Below are 20,402 nucleotides of genomic sequence, written 5' to 3' on the forward strand. Positions count from 1 at the left end.
TCAGTATCTTAAATTGGTGCCCAATCATCTCTTCCTTCTCCATTTTCGAGAAGTGGAGTTTCAATGCCAGCCGTGGAATCACTCCTTAGGCAGCATGTGTAGCCAGTGGAAGATGGGCACTAATCTCTGGGATGTGGAGTGCCCTACTCACAAATCTTCACCGCAGATGGGGAGTATTCTCCTTCCAATCTTTCAATGATGTTGCAGGATGACCTTCTTGTCTCCTGGAGCCAACAGACAGGTGCTTTAGATAGCTCTGGGTGATTACTAGCTGCCCTGCAGCATGAGCTGACTCTAGGAGCTCCTTACTCTGCCACCGTCTTCCTGGTTCTATTTCTCCTTACTTATACATTTATATGTAGGAAGAGGTCATATCTTGTCTTGAATTCTCCATTAACACTAAGTTGGAAAGAAGTAATTGCATTTAGCAATTTATTTACAGTTGTTAGATTCACACAATTGTGACATAACATGTAGAAATTTTTCTAATATGCATCTCTGAGTCTAAAATATTTCAGACTGAATCTTCTGCCATGATGGTGGCAGTAGATGTCTTCAAACTCCAATGTCTCATGACTGGCATCCAGCATTGATGTTGCCATCAGGAGTGTCCACCGTCCATCTGTGGTAGGAGTGGGATCATGTCTTTCTCCTTTTGTGATGTCCCAGACTGTGTTAATGCCATCAGACTTCCAAAACATTTTCTATGTTGCCCCAACTGGTGATCAGATCTGTAAGCCACACAACATTCATATTATACTTTCATTTTTGCTTAGCAAAACCCTCTCTATTTCTGTTGTTTGCATTCATGAGAACTAATCCCCAAAGTATTTTTCACTCTTGGTAACATTACTCTTTATCAAAATTTATTTCCCCTTCAATATTTCTGGCTATGCTAACCTATTTTCATTTCTGCTAATTTATGAATAGCAAAAAATATCTAAAATTACTTATTAGTTTATTACTAAGAATTCTTTTACTTGTAAATAAAGTTCACATAATTTATGTAATTTATCTTTTCATTCATATACTTATTACACAAATACTAGTTGCAATCTCATACAGTCCTCGTACTCTTATTTTTGTAGTAGGATTATAATAATGGCTTTTAATGAATAGCCAGGCTTTTGGATGAGAGAGGATGGGAGATCAACCCAACAAAATACAGGGTTCTTCCATCTCAGAACATTGATCCTAATAGGGCTCACTTACCTTGTCAAGTAGATGACAGTACCTGCAGGGATGGGGCAATGCTTTCCAGGAAGCTTTGTATGCTCTAAATCAGCATTCACTCTATGGTGCTATTTCTCTCCTAACTGGGATTCACAATCCTGGAATCAAGGGGTGGAAATGCAAGTGGCACCACTCACTATTATCCCTTTGATCCATGAGGAAAGTTTCTGTTTCCTGTCCCTGCAACGTTAAGCTCAACTGGTCTTCAGGTCTTTGTCCCAAAAGGAGGAGTGTTTTCACCAGAAACATAAGCACAATTTCATTGATCTTGAAGGTAAGACTGCAGCCAGCTCACTTTGGTCTTTTCATACCTCCGAATCAAAGGAGAAAGAGGGAATTACTGTACTGGCTGGGGTGATTGATCCTATCAAGAGGAAAAGGACTGCTACTACACAATGGTGGTCAGGAAGAGTTTGTCTGCGATGCAGATGATCTAGGAAACCTCCTAGTATTACAATGCTCTGTGACTAAAGTCAATGGAACACTGCAACAAGTCAACCCAGGCATGACTATCAATGGCCAAGAATCTTCAGGAATGAAGACTTGAGTCATCCCATCAGGCAAAGGAAAATGGCCAACTGAGGTGCTGGGTGAGGGTGAAGGGATCGTGGAATAGGTAGTGGAAGAATGTAGTGATGAATATGTACTTTAACCATGTGACCAGCTACAGAAATGAAGTCTACAATGGTCATGAATATTTATTCCTAGCTAGCTTTAATAAACAATTTCAGTAGAGTTTTAGGATACAGGATCAATAGGGAAAAATCAGGCTAAATATAATTTATACCAGATAAGTTTGATTTTACCATTTGGATGGATTCATGCTTTATTGATATCTACCCATTAAATTGATTTATTTTAATAAAGGAAAGCAATACATAGAAGATGGCAATCATCTCTTTCTTTCATACACCTACTAAGAACCACTCTATTTTGGAAATATACCTATCAATAAATGAGTACAGTTTTCTCTATGACCTTGTTCTCTTAAGTATGAAGTTTATGTTTATAATCCAGGCACTTCCTAGTCCCAGAAATTGAAGCTACTTTACTATTGTGTGGTACAAGTATATAAAAACTGTTTCATGTTTTTTAGGATTGTTGTGAGGCTCAGTGAGTCTATACATGTAAAATATTTGAGAAGTGCCTGGCACTAAGACCACATTTGGGCACTGTCTTCATTTTCAGAATCCACAGGTGGCTCTTTCTTAGTGTATTGTGTCCTGAGTCTTTATCATAATAAAGATATATCCTCACATTTCAGAATCCTCTAGTTTCTGATGTGACCTATTTTTTTTTGCCCGTTCTTCTCTTGAACACAGCATACTCCTGCTTTTGCCAAGACCACAATAAAGTCAGAGATTGATCTTTAATTTCAAAATCACATCTTCATTTTTCAGTCCTCAACCAGGTTGTCATTTCTTTACTATCAAGATAAATGTAATGATTATCATGTTATGCTTTATCTCAATCTTCATAAAATCATACTAAAAACATTGAATTCTGTCCTGGATGTCATTCGGACAGCTTATATGTTGCAACATTAATTTCTAAATGCCGATTCATGAACTTGTGCAGACAGGCTACAAATTCAGTGACTTTTCTCAGGACAGATTTCCAAATTCCAATTCTGGAAATTCTGACTAGTTTGTCCAAATGTGGCTCACGATTCATATTTCCAAACATTTTGACACCTGATTCTGATATTCATCTAATTTGAGATGCCAAATGATCTTAGTTGATTATGTAATTGGTGAACTTTCAGAGACTGAGTTCTTTTGTCAATTTCTCAACCTTCCCTTTTCAATAATCCCTGAAAAAGTCTATATTTATAGCAATTGTTGTAGTGCATTTTGCTGTTTAACATTTGTTCCAAAATTTTTATTACCTAGAAAGTGTCATTAATAGCTACAATTTTAAAAATCGTTGTGGTTTTAGTAATTGTTTGTTTATGTTTTTGCTTCTAGCTTCTTCTCTGGTTTTAGTTAATGAGATCCCAGTGTAGAGAACAGAGCTGTCTCTACATTGTGGTTAAATCTGAAAGACACATGTATCAACAATTCTTGTGTTCCTCACCATTTCCTTATCATCTTGGGAGAGATAACTCTATCTAGTTTAGAAGATATTGGATGAAATATTTGATGCATCTTAAAACCCCCATTCTCTTGGGTACACTCCCTGGGCCTCTGCTGTCCACACTGATGGATGAAGATGCCAAGTTGGAATTGGTGTAAATAGTGGCAAACATGGGAACTTATAGGTTAATCAAATGTAAAATATTTGCTGGAGTAGAGACACAGGAGTCCTGCCATAGAAGTAATAAAGGGCAATATAAATTCCCTTGCTAAAGTGGCTCTGTCTTTTAGTGTATGGTGTCCATTGTGACCATTTTATTGTTTCTCGCCAACATTTTGTTCTCGAAAAACTTTTTCAGCAGCAATAAAAAAAGAAAAAGAAATGCTCAAAAGCAAAAAATAATGAATATTTTTCTTTTTAAAAATGGGTCTATCTTTTTTATACTTTAAAAAAGTTTTCAAAATATTTATATTACATAAATTTTACAAAAAAATATTGCACCCAACCCCTTCCACATTTTGCCACATTAACAACATCCTTATTTTTTGTGGTGCATTTGTTATCATCGATGAACACATTTTGGAATACTGCCACTTGGCATTAATTTTAGTTTACATTGTAATTTACACTATCTCCTGACCAATTTTGTAAATTATGACAAGACATACAATGGCCTGTATCTGTCTTTACAGTGTCATTCAGGATGATCCCCACATCCTGAAAATGCCCACATAGGAGACCTGTTTTCCCCTCTCCCTCCTCTCAGAAACCCCTGTGCCCAGTTCCTCCATACCAAAGAGAAAATTTCTTCCTTTGCTAGAACCACATCTGTAATAGAATAATAGTAAGTCTACTCTAGTCCATCATTCATTCTCCAATCCTTAGGATTCTTGGATGGTGATGCCCACTCTGCCTCCAGTTGAGAGTGGGATTAGGTCCCATATGGCAGATGGATGGGACTACATTGCTTGCAGGTATAGTCCCTCTTTTTTATTGAAATGTTCATTGTCCATCATCATCTCCTTGTTAGTTGTCCTGGGTGAGTCCAATAATCTCAAAAGTATGTGTTGGTAACTGTTGAGATAAACAGTTATGACTGTCACATGGACAGTCCAAAGATTTCTCTCTTGGGCATACACTTATCAGCTCTAGTACTAACTCTAGGTTCAAATAGAAGGGGTAGAAGGGCCATATTTAGGGAAACTGAGTCCATCTCTGCCACACTGGGGAGGATAATTTCCAAAGTAGGGTTCAGTGGCAGGGTACCAAACTGCTGAGCTGTTTGCCCTGCCTTTAGTGTCTGGATGTCCCATGGTCTAGGGTGCCCTGCTATTTAAGGCAATATTTACTTGGGCTGTCAATGAGATCCTGTGGAAATGTGCATAAGCATAACCTCTGGAATGACCTCCCAACTCACTGTGAAGTCTCTTAACCATATAAACTCATTTTAGCCTTTCCCCCTCTTTGTCAAGGTCTTTTTCCAGTTGCATCGCTGCTTGGTGTTTGGTAGTAATCCCTCACTGCCAGGCAGGCTCATGCCTCTGAGTTGTGTACTACATTGGTGTAGGTAATGAATTTATATGCTGAGTGTAGCTTAGAGAAGGTCACATTTGAGCCACGGGTAAGATCTCAATGATTTCCTTTTTACAAAGAGTAGAAGATAACAAAATTATAACTTGCACTAAAAGTTTATTGAAACTTACAGTATGATATGAGGGCTAACCTCATTGAAACCAGAACACACATGAGTGACAGAATACCAACATATATATCTCAGGGAAATTTTTATTTCAATAGCACTTTCCTAACACCATTTTACCACATGTATCTGCTGAGGTTGTATTTAAGTATCTCTGACATGTGAGATTTCACTTAGATCAAATGGGAGTTCTTCTAAATTAATTTTGCTTACCTTTAATTCCATGATTTTTGGTGGGGCAAGTATGAAATATAAAGTGACTCTCTTTTTCTCCAATAGAAAAAGAATAGTTTTGCAAACAGTTCAATGCTGTCTCTTATCCATCAATAACCTAAGATGCTTCCATTAGAAAATAGTTTAATTCCAATACTGAGCTCATTTTTCATCATATTTTTAGTAACTTTCTAGATGAACCTGCTCAAGGTGCTGTCCTAGAGTTTGGCCATGGCATTTGGTTGAGCCACATCCTCGCCCTGCAGTCCACCATGCAGCCAAACCACCAGGGCCTGGAGGGCACACCCTGATCTCCAGCCTCCCCAGGAGGATGAAGTGCGCACCTGACAGCTGCAGAGTGAGGGGTTGTCCATGTCCTCCACTGTGCCACCAGATAAGCCTCCCTCCTGTGGGAACCCAGAGAAGAGATCCAGCATCCCGCCCTTTGGATGTGCTCCTGAGGTGTGACGCTGACTCCGTCACAGTGGCCTCGACCTGGGGGAGCCTTTTTCACAGTCAGGAACTTCTGGGACTGACCCTGGCTGGCACCTGGGGTCGCTGTGGCCAGTGCACGTGCACCACCTCTGGTGGGCCTGGGCTGCACCTGGACAGCGTGGATACCTGCACGAGTGCACCAGCAAAGCCAAGGGCATCTTTTCAAAGCTCTGGAAACCGGTATCCAAAATCCAGGTATCAGCAGGGCCAGCATCTTTAAGGCTGCGAGGAAAGCCCCTCCACACTCGGGAGCTCCCAGTGCTTGGTGGTGCCTGGCGTGGGGGCACCTGCCTCTCTGCCCGTCTTCACACCACCCTCCTCCGTTGAGCCAATTCTCCTTAGAAATACACCAGCCCCTGGATTTGGTCCCCTATTCCGGGACAGCCTCATCTTAGTTTAACTAACTCCAACTGTAGTCACCCGATTTCACATTCTGAGGTTCTTTGTGGGCATCAATTCTGGGTGGAAGGGGAGAGAAAAAGCTTCTGAAGATTCATTCTGCTGGAGGCCCAATATCTCCTATTGTTAATACTATTGAAAATTCAGTAAAAACTTCTATATTAAAGACAAATGTTCGATATCTGTGGTAACGGTAGGAAAGTTTTCTGCAAAGCAAAATGTGGTGGTAAGAATAATTTTCTTTCCAATTTAAGAATGCAAAGATGGTGAGATTTTCTTTTATCTGATTTTGGTAAAAAGTTCTTCATTCTTTGATCCAAGAAACCTGTGTTATTCTATTCACTCAAAGAGAAACTATGCTGATCAAAATTTACAAATGTTTATATACATAAATATTATAATACATATACATTAAAATATATGTCTAAGCACACATATCTGTACACACATGCTCACACATGCACACACAGCATAACTGAATAGGGACTTAGACAATTTGATAATGAATAAAAACAAAATAATCCATTCCACACATTCTCTCTTTGCTAAGTATAGGTTAATTTCCAACAATTTTTGAGTCTTTATTCAAACACATAAAGTAACCAAGGTGCTTTCTATGTTGATGAACATTTTGTAAAGAAATCATGTAAATTTTTCTGAAATTATACTCAAAATTAGTTGGGAATCTTTAATCCCTTTATTCAAAAAAGTGGGAAATTTCAGCTTGTACTGTTTAGCTAGATCCAATTAGTAACTGGGAAGTTTACTATCAGTTTGTTATTAAAATATAGAAAACAAGAATAAACAAGGTGGACTCAGTCTATGAATTTTGAATTCCCTGATGCAACTAGGAATATTTGGTTTGACAACTCAAGTAGATTTTCCTTCAGTTTGTTGGGTGTGAAATATTTGGCACCACAGGAGAGTTGCCAGTTTCTAGAGTCATTCACTTTCTGTATGCTGACCCACGTGGATTTCTGAAAAATCCCTGCATTTCTTACTGTATATTTCTTTGGAGTGCTCACTCCAAAGATAATAAGATAAATGAGTGAGTGCTCACTTATCTTATTAAAGCAGTAAATGGTGATTTTGCACATGAAGTGGGAAAGGAGAGTCAGCAGCACAACTTGACTGTTCTTTGAAAAACCCAATTTAAGAAAGAATCTGAGCAGAATACATAGATCTAGAAATGTATTCCAATAAGCCTATTCTCAGCCATGGAAAAATCTTTTTGCCTACCAGTGGGACACATACCCTGGTTGAAGATTTTGCTCTAAAGTAGGTTTGTTTGGACCAAAGGGTCCAATTAAGTAGAAAAATCAGGAGTCAAAAATCACTATTTCAAGTTGTGCAGCTCTCACTTGCCAAGTGAGATGCTGAATGTGTGGAGCAAGTGTTTTAATGTCACTGCAGATGGGGTCTGGCTTTAGAGTAGGATTATCTTATATGACCTCATCATTTCAGACCTCACTTGGTTAAATACAATGTTCACTCAACTATACAGATATCTCTCTCCACATGTTTTGTTAAATAAGTTTTTATTTTTAAATAATTTTAGATTCCTATTAAGATGTAGAAGTTGTCCCGACAGTCCCTGCACACCATTGCCTACTTTTCCCTAATATTTACATCTTACATAATCATGGTACATTTGTCAAACTAAGAGATTTACATTGGTACAAATTTCGTACTTATATTCCAGACTTCATTCAGATGTATCTAATTTTTTACTCCTGTACTGTACCCCTTCCAGATTCCAATTCAGGATACCACATGCATTTGGTTTCCATGAATCTATTACAAGGTTATTGTGTGACATTTACTGAAAATGTCTTGGTCACTCCTAATGCATTGCTCGCATTTTAAGGGAACAGCATAATGTTTTATTCTGTACATCAATATTCTATGCATTTAACAACACATCTCATCATTTCCAGTTTAAAGATTAATTTTGCCTTCATATTAAGAATTCACTAACACATTGCTTTCATCGATTCATGCCCAAATGAATAGGGCACATTCACTGGGGCCCTGTATCTATACTGGGGAACAAGAATTCCTTAGATAATGTAGAATTGTTTAAGAACCAGAAGCATATTAGATCTGGCTGCATATGAATCATGCCTCATATATCGTTCAGCCTGATTTCATGTCTGTAACAGCAGCACTTGGCTTGACTGCCCCCTTGTAAGTTCATGGGGAAGGGTGAGCTGTGCCCAGGAAATGTACTTGCTAAGTTGATTTTATGTATAATTAATTGAGATTTTTTTGGTCACTTGAACAACAGGAGTATACAAAATTTAATAAAACATGTAGAATTCTAAATTCAAAATAAGTTAAAGCATAATACAGTTTGTCTCTTAGATCAAGACAACATGCAACATTCCCATTTTGTCCCACGTAAAAGGAGTGAGTCATCTCGTCTTAAGCAAATGTGAAGACAGCAGCTTGGTTCAGGTCTACCTGGGATGTCCCCAGTGCACTCGCCTATTACCAACAGCCCTGTCTAGAATTTCTTCAGTTGTCAGAGAACATGGCCATGGAAACAGAGGGGACAGATCCTCACCACCTTCAAAGCTAGTTCTGCTCTTACCTGTATTTTCATAGCACAGTATTCAGCCCTGACCCTATGAATATGGTAAACATCAGGAAATCACCTGAGGTAAAGGGACATAAAGCACATCACATTTCATGAGAAGAAACATGTGTCAGCATCATTCAACCATGAGCTAAATGGGATGATAACTCTTGTATCTGGATTTATGACTTCCCTTTTCACATGTGGTTATTTTAATATACATAACTTTACTCTTATTTTGTAACTAATTAGCAATTTATTATGTCAGAGTTTTGTAGATCAGTAGTCTGGGTCCAGTGTTGATGGTTCATTTATCAGGTTCCTGCTTGGTTAAAGAGGGCTGCCTTCTGTCCAGAGCACAGAGTTCTCTTCAAGCTCATGGGGTTTGGCAGAAGCAGTTCCTCAGGTGGCAGTGCTGAGATCCCATGTCCTTGCTGGATGTCAGCTCTCTCCTCCTAGAGTCTGCCCACATTCCTTGCCACATGGTCCTGGAATTCCACAATCAACTTCAGATGTATTCTTCCATTTCAAATACTAATTATTTATGAACTTCTCTGGGCTCTTTCTCTCTGACCAGCAGAGCAAGATTTAATGGACCCCCCTTCTTAAAGTCAATAGCTTTAATGATATCTGCAAAATCACGTCACAGCAGCACCTGAACAGTGTGTCAACAACTGAGAGAAGGTGTGAATATACTAGGGACAGGAGTCCCCAGGCTTTTTTAGAATTCCTCTTTTTTTTTTTTCATGGTTCATAATCATTTTTATTATATTTTTTTCCTATTCCACTTTTTTTTTATTAATTTTTTTTATTTTTTATTGACTTTGTAATAATATTACATTAAAAATATATATGTGAGGTCCCATTCAACCCCACCCCCCCACCCTAGAATTCCTCTTAACACAGTGTGTTCTTTTTAAATCATTGATCAAAGATTGATTGGGCCTAAATTGGATCTTTGGGATTGGGGGAGCATTTGGAAAATTTCACTTTTAAAAATCATTATATGACAGAAAGCTTGTTTTCCAGCTGCACTGAAACGTTAGTGGCTTCCACTGTGTCTGCATCTTTGGAGTGTTATAGCTTGTAAAATTATCCACAAGTACCTGCTAAAATGAACAATTTAAGTCAAACTATTGTTCCATGGATTCTCATAGTACATAAACTAATCCTCAAACTTTCATCGAATTAATATTCCCTTTGGAACATGCCTGTTCTGCTTTCACACTCTGTTTCATTAGCCATTCTTAAATATCCAGGACCATCTTTTCCCAAGTCCTGTTCATTTTCTGAAGTGCTCTTCACTGGGCTTTGAATTCCAGCCCCCTCCTCTATTCACGCATTAGGTCAACTGTCCCCTACTTGAAGACAACATTTCCTTACTTCACATTTTACGTGGACCCCTCTGGCACAGTTACCCTTCGTGACACATCCTCATTTGTTATCCTGTCATCCACTATGGCTTTAAATTTTTGAATGTTTGTAAGAATGGGGAGGAAGTTATATTGAACTGATGCAGGAAACCTATCAATTAAGTAGTAGAAATTCGAACAAAATAAGCAAATTTAAGAATGTATATTACATGCAACTTCTTGGAAGAGGAGGAAAAAATACAAGAGTGGAAAGAGCAAACCTGAATTAATTATTAACATCTTCTAAATATAAATACATGGTGAAATAAGAACAGGGTGGATTGTTGATAAGGAATGCCCTCCCTGATGATGTGGGCATCTGCAGCACAATTCCTGAATGCTGGGAGGGGACCCCTCCTAAGGTAAAGTGCTCATAAGGAGACAAAGTACAGGAAATGAACTTATTAATTAGAATTAGAACAATACATGCTTAGGTCATTCTCCATCAAGGAAAACCTCTTACGAACTTTGGAAAAAGTCTGCCGGAAAAGATACTCATAGTTGTGGAAGAGTTTTTTATCCATATAATTGTTAAAGTGTCCTAAATTGTCTCTTACCTCTGACTGCTCGTGCAGAGGGTTGATCCTGAAATGGACCAGGTTCACATGGCCCTACCTTTCCTGAGTAACAGCTTAGCTCAGAGGAGGAAATCTCAAAGAGCAGGTTAGAAATGGCTGCAGAAAAGTTACTTGTTTACTGTGTAACCTCCCAGTAAAATGAATAGTTTTACTTGTTCCTAATTTAATATCCATTGCCTAGAAATGTTCGTGATATTGTTATTTGCATAATTCTAAAAGTATCATTGGTTTTGGGTAGGAATAAATGAACTGCTCTATCAGACCTTTCCAACTGAAGCCATTTTACCTGTGACCACTAGGTGGAGGTGTTACACTTCATGTCTCCTAATCACTACATTAGTGATTTTAGAAAGTGGTTGACTAAAATGATAGTCCTAAGGGTGACTTTTAAGTATTTGGTAACTCATTTCTGAGAGTAATACTGCACTAAGGGAAATACAGAGGACTAGTTTGGGATCTATTAAGTAAGGTTCCTTGGGATGTTGAAGAGAAGGTTCAAATATCTGTTTAAAATTTAGAATAGACTGAGATAGATACACCATGCGTGCACTGCATCTTAATCTATCCAATGATAAGAGTCTTTTCCACCTAGGTTTTGGAACCATATTTATAACATTTATTTAAGTTATGATATTACACTTACAGAGGTATGTATTTTCTTACAAATTCCTTTTGTTTTCAAGATGGGCACAGTTGGTTTGAAAGAGTACAATTGCTGATAAAATATTTCATTTTCTGAATTGTGCTGAATATTGTTGAAAATTGTGGTGTTAAATTGATTTCTTGCCTTTTGCAGGTGAATAGTTACATTTCCTGTGATCTTGATATTTTTATCTCCTTCCACTATTTATCTTTACAACTCACTGCACAGGCACATTTGACTTTATACTCTCTATTGATTTGCATATGCTCCTTGGGGACTTGGTAGTCTGTTCAGAGCTCTATTAATGCAGGTTCCCTGGAAATGGGGCCTGAGTACATCAGTCGGGTGATCATGATGATGTCACATTCCCAACTGCTCATCCTGCTGGTACTCTGGGCCTCAGGTGAAAGGTTTAGAAGGGTATTATCTTTATAAATTTGGAGAATGGTTTTAACATGCGGAGTGAGCAAACCATTTCATCTAAAGCAGATTTGAAATTATATGCTGAATAAGAAAACCTACATTTAGATACATGTTTTATACATGCGCGATTGAAAGTATGATCAATGCTCTTTTCTGGTTGCAGGTGCCAGTGGGGACATTGTGATGACCCAGTCTCCAAGCTCTGTGGCTGCATCTGCAGGAGAGACCGTCACCCTTAAGTGCAAGGCCAGTCAGAGTGTTAGCAGCAACATAGCCTGGCACCACCAGAAACCAGGACAGGCTCCTAAACTGCTCATCTATGATGCTTCCACCCAGCCATCTGGGGTCTCTGATCGATTCAGTGGCAGTGGGTCTGGGACAGATTACACTCTCACCATCAGCAGATTCCAGCCTGAGGACCTGGGAGATTATTACTGTCAGCAAGGTAACAGCTATCCTCCCACAGTGCTTCAACCTCGAACACAAACCTCCTGCCCAAGGCTGTAGGGCAGTGAGACTTGCAGCACCACCTGCTTCCTCTTCAAATAGACTTGAATGGGTTTGCTTCCTCCATCTGTCTGAGTAACCATGTCCTTTAGGGGACTTTATCATAGAAATCTTTCTTTCACTTGGTGAGATCAAATGACAGGGTGAATTGACCCTCTAGGCTAGGGATTTTTTTACATCTTACGCCCTGATGCATTGATTCTCTATTCATTGTACCTCCTTAATATTTAAAATTTTATTATCTTCTTTCCTTATCCCTTGCATCTTCTTCCTTCTCCCCCATTATCCTCCAACTCTGGTCCTTCCCAAAATTGAATTCTTGATCCTTCATATTCAAAACTTCCTCTGTGGAAGGTCATTTACCTTCCTTACTCATTTCATTCACTGGACCCTTTGCCATCCATGCCTTTCTTTTCATTGTCACAAAAGATGATTTGATTTCCTACTCTACTTTCTTTTTTTTTATTTAGATAGCTATTTTCATTTCTTATTGCCATCAAATAGTAATTGTGGGTGCCTTAATATACTATACTCATTGAAGAATGCTTAGGATATAAGGGATGATGCTCAGCCGATGAAATATGTTGATTTTAGTTTGTCCACTCTTCCGTGGCTGGAATTTAAAGCTTCACTCCCAAAATATGGGGGAGGAAGAGACAGTTGGGCACCAACTTCAGCTACTCATGAATAAATTCAGTGGACAAAAATATAATCCTAAGAACAGCTAAAGATCAAAATTGTTCAAGTGAGAAAGAGGCCGGTAACTGCCATCTTAACTCTGCCTGGCAGAGAGAAAGCAGGGAGGACTGAAAATCATAGTGCTGGTGGGTCTCACTTCGGTCTATCCAGGCCATATTGCAGGTCTAGCCTAGGCCCCAGCCCCACCTCTACAGGGAGGAAGCTGGGGCCCTGTGGCAGCTTCTCTAGGAAGTTACTGGCCAGGTCTCAGAGGTATTTGATCACCCAACGTTGGCATTGCAATTCGCCCAGTGCAGTTCTGTGGCTGGAATTGGAAGCTCCATTCCCAAAAAGAGGGGAGGAGATGTATGGCCACTGCTTTCAACTACTGATTAGGAAATTTGGCTGGCTAAAGTATAATCCTAAGATTATCTAAAGTTTGAAATTGTCGAAATCTGGAAAAGTCTGTTATGCTCCGCTTTGACCCTGCCCCCAGTGTGAGGGGTAACAGGGCTGAACAAAAATCACATTGACTGTAGGAACTAGGTTATTTCACTCAGATCACCCTGCAGCCTTAGACTAGGCTTCAGCCCTACCTCTTGCAGAGAGGATGCTGGCAGGCCCTGCACAAGTCTATCCAGATAACCTCAGGTACATTAGGCTGGCAAACACTGAATAATCAGAATTCTACCAGGGTAACTGTGGTCATCTTTGGACGCAAACTGCATAGATTGTTGCCCACACCTGCAGCTCCACCCCTACCCAAAGCAAGTGAGAAAGGGGTATAAAGCTTCCTCAGTCTCTCTGGGCAGCTACAGTCTAGGCCAGCACAACCTGTGCTTTTCCACAAAGCTGTGACTTTGTCACTACCCCTAGCAAAGAAGAAAGTTGGGAGAAGCTTCCTTGGTGTCTTGTAAAATGAGGACATATTCAGCCTCCACATCTTGTAACACCAACTACATCATTGTCTCCTACTACACAACCAGCAAGGGAGAAAGGGCAGGAAGCCCTAAACTAAAGTGAAAAACTACACCCAGAATAAATACTGTAGTAAGCCAGATGCCAAGACACCAACAAAAAATTATAATCCCCACCAAGAAACAGGAAACGATGGCCCAGTTAGAGGAACAAGATAAGCCTCCAGACTACCTAAAGGAGTTGAGACAACTAATCATATATATGTTCAAACAAATCTTCTTAATAAATTCAATGAGATGGCTAAAGAGATTAAGGATTAAGAAGAGATTGGATGAGACAAAATAAAATTTGAAGGCATACATAGAAAAAAAAACCAGATCTTATGGGAATGAATTGTGCAATAAGTCAAATTTAAAAATATTGGAATCATAAATAGCAGATTTGAGGAGGCAGAAGATAGGATTGGTGTACTTAAAAAATGGCCTCTGAGTGAACGTACAAAAGAGCAGATTAAGAAAAGAATGGAAAAATTTTAACAAGTCCTCAGGGAACTAATGACGTGAAAAGTCATGCAAACATACATCTCCTGGGTATTCCACAATGAGAAGAGAAGGAGAAAGGGGCAGAAGGATATTTGAAGAACTAATGGTAGAAAATTTCCCAACCCTATTGAAGGACATAGATATCCCTGTCTAAGAAGCCCAGTGTATTCCCATTCAAAATACTCCAAATAGAACAACTTCAGGACATACTCTGATCAAAATTTCAAATGCCAAAGACAAAGTGAGAATTCTGAGAACAAGATAAAAGCAATGCAAAAAAAAATTAGGATACCCAATAAGACAGAGGGCTGATTTCTCACAAGAAACCATGGAGACAAGAAGACAGTGGTATGGTATATTTATGAGGCTACAAAAGAAAAATGTCCATTCAAGAATCTTATATTTGGCAAGATTATATTTCAAAAATGAGTGTGAGTTTAGAATATCAGAGATAAACAGAATTTGGAAGAATTTTTAAAGAGACCAGATTTTCAGGAAACACTAAAGGGTGTGCTAGAGCCTGAGAAGAAAAGACAGGACAGAGAGGCTTGGAAGAGAGTCTATAAATGAAGATTATATCAATAAAAGTACCAAATGTTAAAAGAGTGGTGAAAATAAAATATTGCGGATAACACTCAAATAGGCAGGAATAAACTTAACCAATTATACAAACTACTAGTATTCAGAAAACTGCAACTCAATGTTAAAAGAAATAAAAATGGCCTAAATAACTGGAGGAACATTCCATTCTCATGCTTTGGAAGATGAAATATCAATAAGATGTCAACTCTACTCTAATTTATGTATAGATTCAATGCAATCCTGATAAAAATTCTACCAGCATTTTTTTAATTGAAAACGCAATTATCAAAAATTTTTGGAAGGGTAAGGGGGCCTGAATAGCCAGAAACATTTAAAAAGGAAAAGCAAACTCTCATCTCCAGATTTTAAAGCATGTTATCTAGCTATAGTGGTAAAAGAGCATGGTATTGGCATAAAGAAAGACACCTAGACAAATGGAATCCAGCTGATGATTCAGAAACAGACCATCACATGTATGGTCAAGCAATTTTTTTTACTATCCTGTCAAATCTACACATCTTGTGCAGAACAGTCCATTCAACAAATGGTGCTGAAAGAACTGGATATCTATAGCCAAAAGAAGAACAGAGGACCCCTTTCTCACTCCTTATCCAAAAATTAATTCAAAGTGAATAAAAAATCTAAAAGTAAAAGCAAGAACCATAAAGCTAGAAGAAAATATAGGAAAATATCTTCAAGACCTGGTGGTAGGTGGAAGATTCTCAAAGGAAATAAGTGGAGGCCAGGTACAGACTACTGATATTTAGTGTTGTAGAAGTTTTAATTAGCTTTACTCTATCAGTGTGGAAATGTATAGAGTGGATGATAATACATAGTGATTAACAGTTAGTTTATAAAAGGGGATGTGGCTAAAAATGGCTATCTAGGGATGTAAAAGCCAGTCAACAGAATATTAGAGAATATTCCAGGAACTGAAGAGCATGGCAAGCCAAAAGGTGGATGGGAACTGTGTTGGGTGGTACAAATGCAAGAATGTCCTTTGTTAGCTGGGGCAAATGTACATCATTACTGCAGGGTGGTGGGAATGTGGGGAAGCATGGGAAAAATACAGCTGGAGTGAACTCTGGATTGTGGTTAGTGGCAATTATATAATATTCTTGCATCTATGCCAGAGATGTTCTTTGTTAATAATGGGGCAGTATGCAAAATGTGTGCCAAAGGTATACTATGGAGGTGGTAATAATCAGATGACATTATCTTACCTGTAACAAATATTCCGCCACAGTATGATGTGTTGCTAGAGGAGTGTTGCTTGGACACTCCGCACATGTACATGATTGTTTTATGGAATTACAAATTTTATCATAAAAATATATTAAAAAATAGTAACAGGGTGTTTTGGGGGAAATACACCAAATGTAAGATATTGATTAGAATTAGTAGTAAGATTTTGACAATATTCTTTCTTCATGTGCAACAAACATCTCACAGCAATGCAAGGTGTTGGTGGAAGTTTGATGTATGGGATTCCTTTAGGATGTTATGCATGTTTGGTTTGTAAATTCACAACTTTTATTATACAATTATTGTTTTTGTGTCTTCATATATAAGTGATACAAATATAATAATAATAATAGGATGTTGGAGGAAAATTCTTTGGTTAGTAGTAATATATTGACAATGCTCTTTAATATCTAGTTAAGGTTGTGCCGGGGTGTTACCAAGCCCTGAGCGGGCTGTTTCAGGGGCTTGCAGGGCGGGAGGTGTCTGGATGTTGATTTGGTGAGACAGTGACTGAGGAGATTCTTGTGAGAGGTGGAATTTTGGGTTTCTGACATGGAGGTCAGAAGTTGTGGGTGGGACCCCTACCCCTAGGATTGGCGTCCCAGCTGCAGCTATCCCTGAAGGCTTTATTGTGCTGCAATGTTCCCAGGCCCTGTTTTAACCAGATGTGTGGTTCCCAGGTCTGTGTCCCCTAAACCCTGGTGGCCCACGCTCCAGAGACTCACACACTTTGAGTCTGCAATATCACAGACTTCCCATGCCTGAATTCACTGTGCCCTGAGGTCCGTCTGAGTCCTTGATTACCCTAGTCCTCTGTGTTTTGTGTTGTATTTTTCTCTGTCTCTCTCCTTGAACTTGGAAGGGTGTACCAGCTGACTCGGAGAGAGTCTTGGAAGAAAGGAGAGGTGAATCTGTTGAGAAAGTCCAATTTACCTAAATGTCCTGGATAGGAAACTTGGTCTGGGAGAAGGTGGAGTCAGAAAATCAATTAGACCTCCCAAGCATGCCTAAGGTGTAGGGAATGTAGGACGTGTGATCCAAGCTTCCAGTAGCATATTTGGGGTTTCTGGTGAGGTGTAGGTGCTCTCATGGTGGAAATAAAGAGCCATAGTCTTCCGTGTTGAGTTGGTTCAACAAGGACCTACTTGAATCTCCTACTGGACCTCTCAGGCAGGTTTCCTGCTGCCCTGGGAGAGAGAGAAGTGAGGAAGGGAGAAGGGGGAGGGTCAGATCCCTAAGCATATTATTTAACTGCAAAGAGGATTCCTAGCTTGAAATGTTGGTTCTTTTTTTGTTGGTTTGTTTTTTGCTTTTGTCGTGGTTGCTAATATTGCATTGTCTCTTGGACTTTTCTCCTGTTTTATCATCCAAGGTTCTTTCTCACTTATTTAGTTTTTCTCTTTTTCTTTTTCTTGCTTGTTTCCCTGCTTTTCTTTGCCCCCTTTTTTCTCTTCTCTCTTTTTTTCACTTCTCTCTTTTTCTTCTTTTTATTTTATTTTCTTTACACAATAGGTGCCCCAGGGACTGCTTTATATTTGCTGTGTTTTCTCATCCTCCATTTCCTCTTTTCTCTGTGTATTGATTTTGGCCACCTAAACTATCCACATTCTGTTACATCTTTCTATCCTCTATCATCTACTGTTTCTCTTACATTCTACCTCCCTTTCTTTGGCACCCAAATTGTCTGACTTTTAAGTTCTAATACCTTTGTTCTGTTTTCTCTCTTTTATCTACTCTTGATATTATTGTCTTTCTTTTCTATTTCCTTCTCTCATGAAAACACTGGCTTTTTTTTAAATTATTTATTATTATTTTTTTAAATTACATTATGAAAAATATGAGGTCCCATTCAACCCCACCGCCCCTGCCCCCCACTCCCCCCACAGCAACACTCTCTCCCATCATCATGACACATCCGTTGCACCTGGTAAGTTCATCTCTGAGCATCACTGCACCCCATAGTCAATGGTCCACATCATAGCCCAGGCTCTCTCACGTTCCATCCAGTGGGCCCTGGGGGGATCTATAATGTCCCGTAATTGTCCGTGAAGCACTATCCAGGACAACTCCACGTCCCGAAAACGCCTCCACATCTCATCTCTTCCTCCTGTTCCCCACACCCAGCAGCCACCATGGCTACCGTTCCCACACCCATTCATATAATAACATGACTTCGGGAAGCTGTTTGACCTAATGTAAGGGGGAAATGGAAAGGAGAAATGAGATTATAAGGCTGTGAGTCTCTAAAAAAGAGTCTGGAGGTTGTCAGAAGGAATACCCCTATGTACAACTGAACAGAGTCTAAGAGACAGATAAGGTAGATACAACCCCAGGTATTGGTTCTTTTGAGGGATAAAGAGACCCACGGGTTCTATGGTCATGGCAGAAGGGGTTCACTGCCATGACAGATAGCCCTTCTTTGGAGCTGGTGTTTCTGCGTGATGGAATTGGACTCAGAGGGGATCTCTTTTCACAAGACTTGCATGGTACTTTATTGGAATTGTAGTCGGTGCTGGGTTTAAGATATATGTAGGGGATTTGAATCTCTGGACTGATAATATGACACCCAGGCCCAGAGCCTCAACAGACTTCAGTTCCTACACTTTGATTTATTGGACTTACTCCACTCAGCTAACATGGAGTTGAAGAAGGTCAACCACCACAACATGGAGCCTAGAGTGTCTACAACCCTGGCTTTCTAATTCATACTATATTCCTCCCCATATTCAGTTGACTGTCTCATTATAAGTACTCTACTTATTGCTATAACTCTACACAACTTATATGGTCTAATATCCATTCTCCTAGATCTCACATTGTTGCTCTGTTAACATTTATTACCAATACTACTTTATGTATTTTCTTTTCTTACTCATTTTGTTCTCCCTGCCCCTAATGTTTTCCTTCAAAGTGAACTTAGCCAACAACAAGAAAATAGAATAAGAAGAACAAAGTGACTAAGAGAGACATAACACTTATGCATGAACAACAACTAATCAATCTCCAAGACTAAACAAAGAAGCTAAGGAACTGATTAAACCCACCAAGATAAAATGATGACCAGACAACAACAAAAAACTACAAACCAAACCAATAATCAGGAAAACATGGTTGAATCCAATGAACAAACTAAAAACCAGGAAGAGGAGCAGAACATCAGACAAGTAATTAAAGATCTCAAAACATATATTGGAGACCAACTTAATGAAGTAAAGGAAGAGACTAACAATATGAAGAATTCACTTGGAGAGAAAATTACAGAAATACACAAAAAGATAACAGCTATGATGGGGATGAACACCACAGTTCAAGAAATCAAAAATACACTCGCAGCAAATAACAGCAGATTAGAAGAGGCAGAGGAGAGAATTAGTGATGTGGAAGACAGTACATCTGAAATCAAACAGATAGTATAAGTGATAGATAAAATGTTTTAAAAAATCCAGCTGGGACTTAGGGACTTGAATGACAATGCAAAATGCACAAACATATGTATTATAAGCATCCCAGAAGGAGAAGAGAAGGGAAAGTGGACAGAAGGGGTGTTGGAGGAAATAATGGCTGAAAACTTCCCAAATCTGATGAAGGAGATGGATGTAAATGTCAAGGAAGCACAACACACCTCAAACACCATAAATCCTTAAAGGCCTACCCCAAAACGTATACTTGTCAAATTATCCAATGCTCAAGACAAAGAGAACATTCTAAAAGCAAGAAGAGAAAGGAGAAAAATCACATAGAAGGGAGGCTCCATAAGATTAAGTGCTGATTTCTCATCTGAAACCATGGAGGCAAGAAGGCAGTGTTATGATATAGTCAAGGTACTTAAAGAAAAAAATTTCCAACCAAGAATACTCTACCCAGCTAAGCTAGCATTCAAAAATGATGAATGATGAAGAGTTCAAAATATTCACAGGTAAACAGAAATTAAAATAGTATGTCAACAAGAATCCTGCCCTTCAAGAAATATTAAAGGGAGTGCTGCAGGTAGAATAAAACAGAGGCAGAAATGGAGGAGAGTGTAAAGCAACCAAAAAGACAAAAAGAGAAGGAAAAAAGCAAACAAAATATGATAAACACAAGTCCAAATGAAATATGGCTAACATAAATAATTCCTTGAAAGTAATAACACTGAATATCAATGGATTAAACTCACCTATCAAAAGATTCAGACTGGAAGA

General features: G+C 38.9%; 2 gene segments (V, D, J or C); both read left to right on the forward strand.

Annotated features, from left to right (window-relative positions):
- The window catches only part of LOC131273808 (immunoglobulin kappa variable 3-11-like), a 911,457-nt gene that overhangs the window by 81,344 nt on the left and 809,711 nt on the right, over nucleotides 1-20,402 (forward strand).
- The window catches only part of LOC101429283 (immunoglobulin kappa variable 3-20-like), a 74,040-nt gene continuing 65,285 nt past the window's right edge, over nucleotides 11,648-20,402 (forward strand). The window contains 1 exon segment of the V gene segment in view: nucleotides 11,648-11,729. Within this exon segment, the coding sequence occupies nucleotides 11,648-11,729 (82 nt within the window).

This window comes from Dasypus novemcinctus, chromosome 17, assembly GCF_030445035.2.
Source record: "Dasypus novemcinctus isolate mDasNov1 chromosome 17, mDasNov1.1.hap2, whole genome shotgun sequence".
Lineage (NCBI taxonomy): Eukaryota > Metazoa > Chordata > Mammalia > Cingulata > Dasypodidae > Dasypus > Dasypus novemcinctus.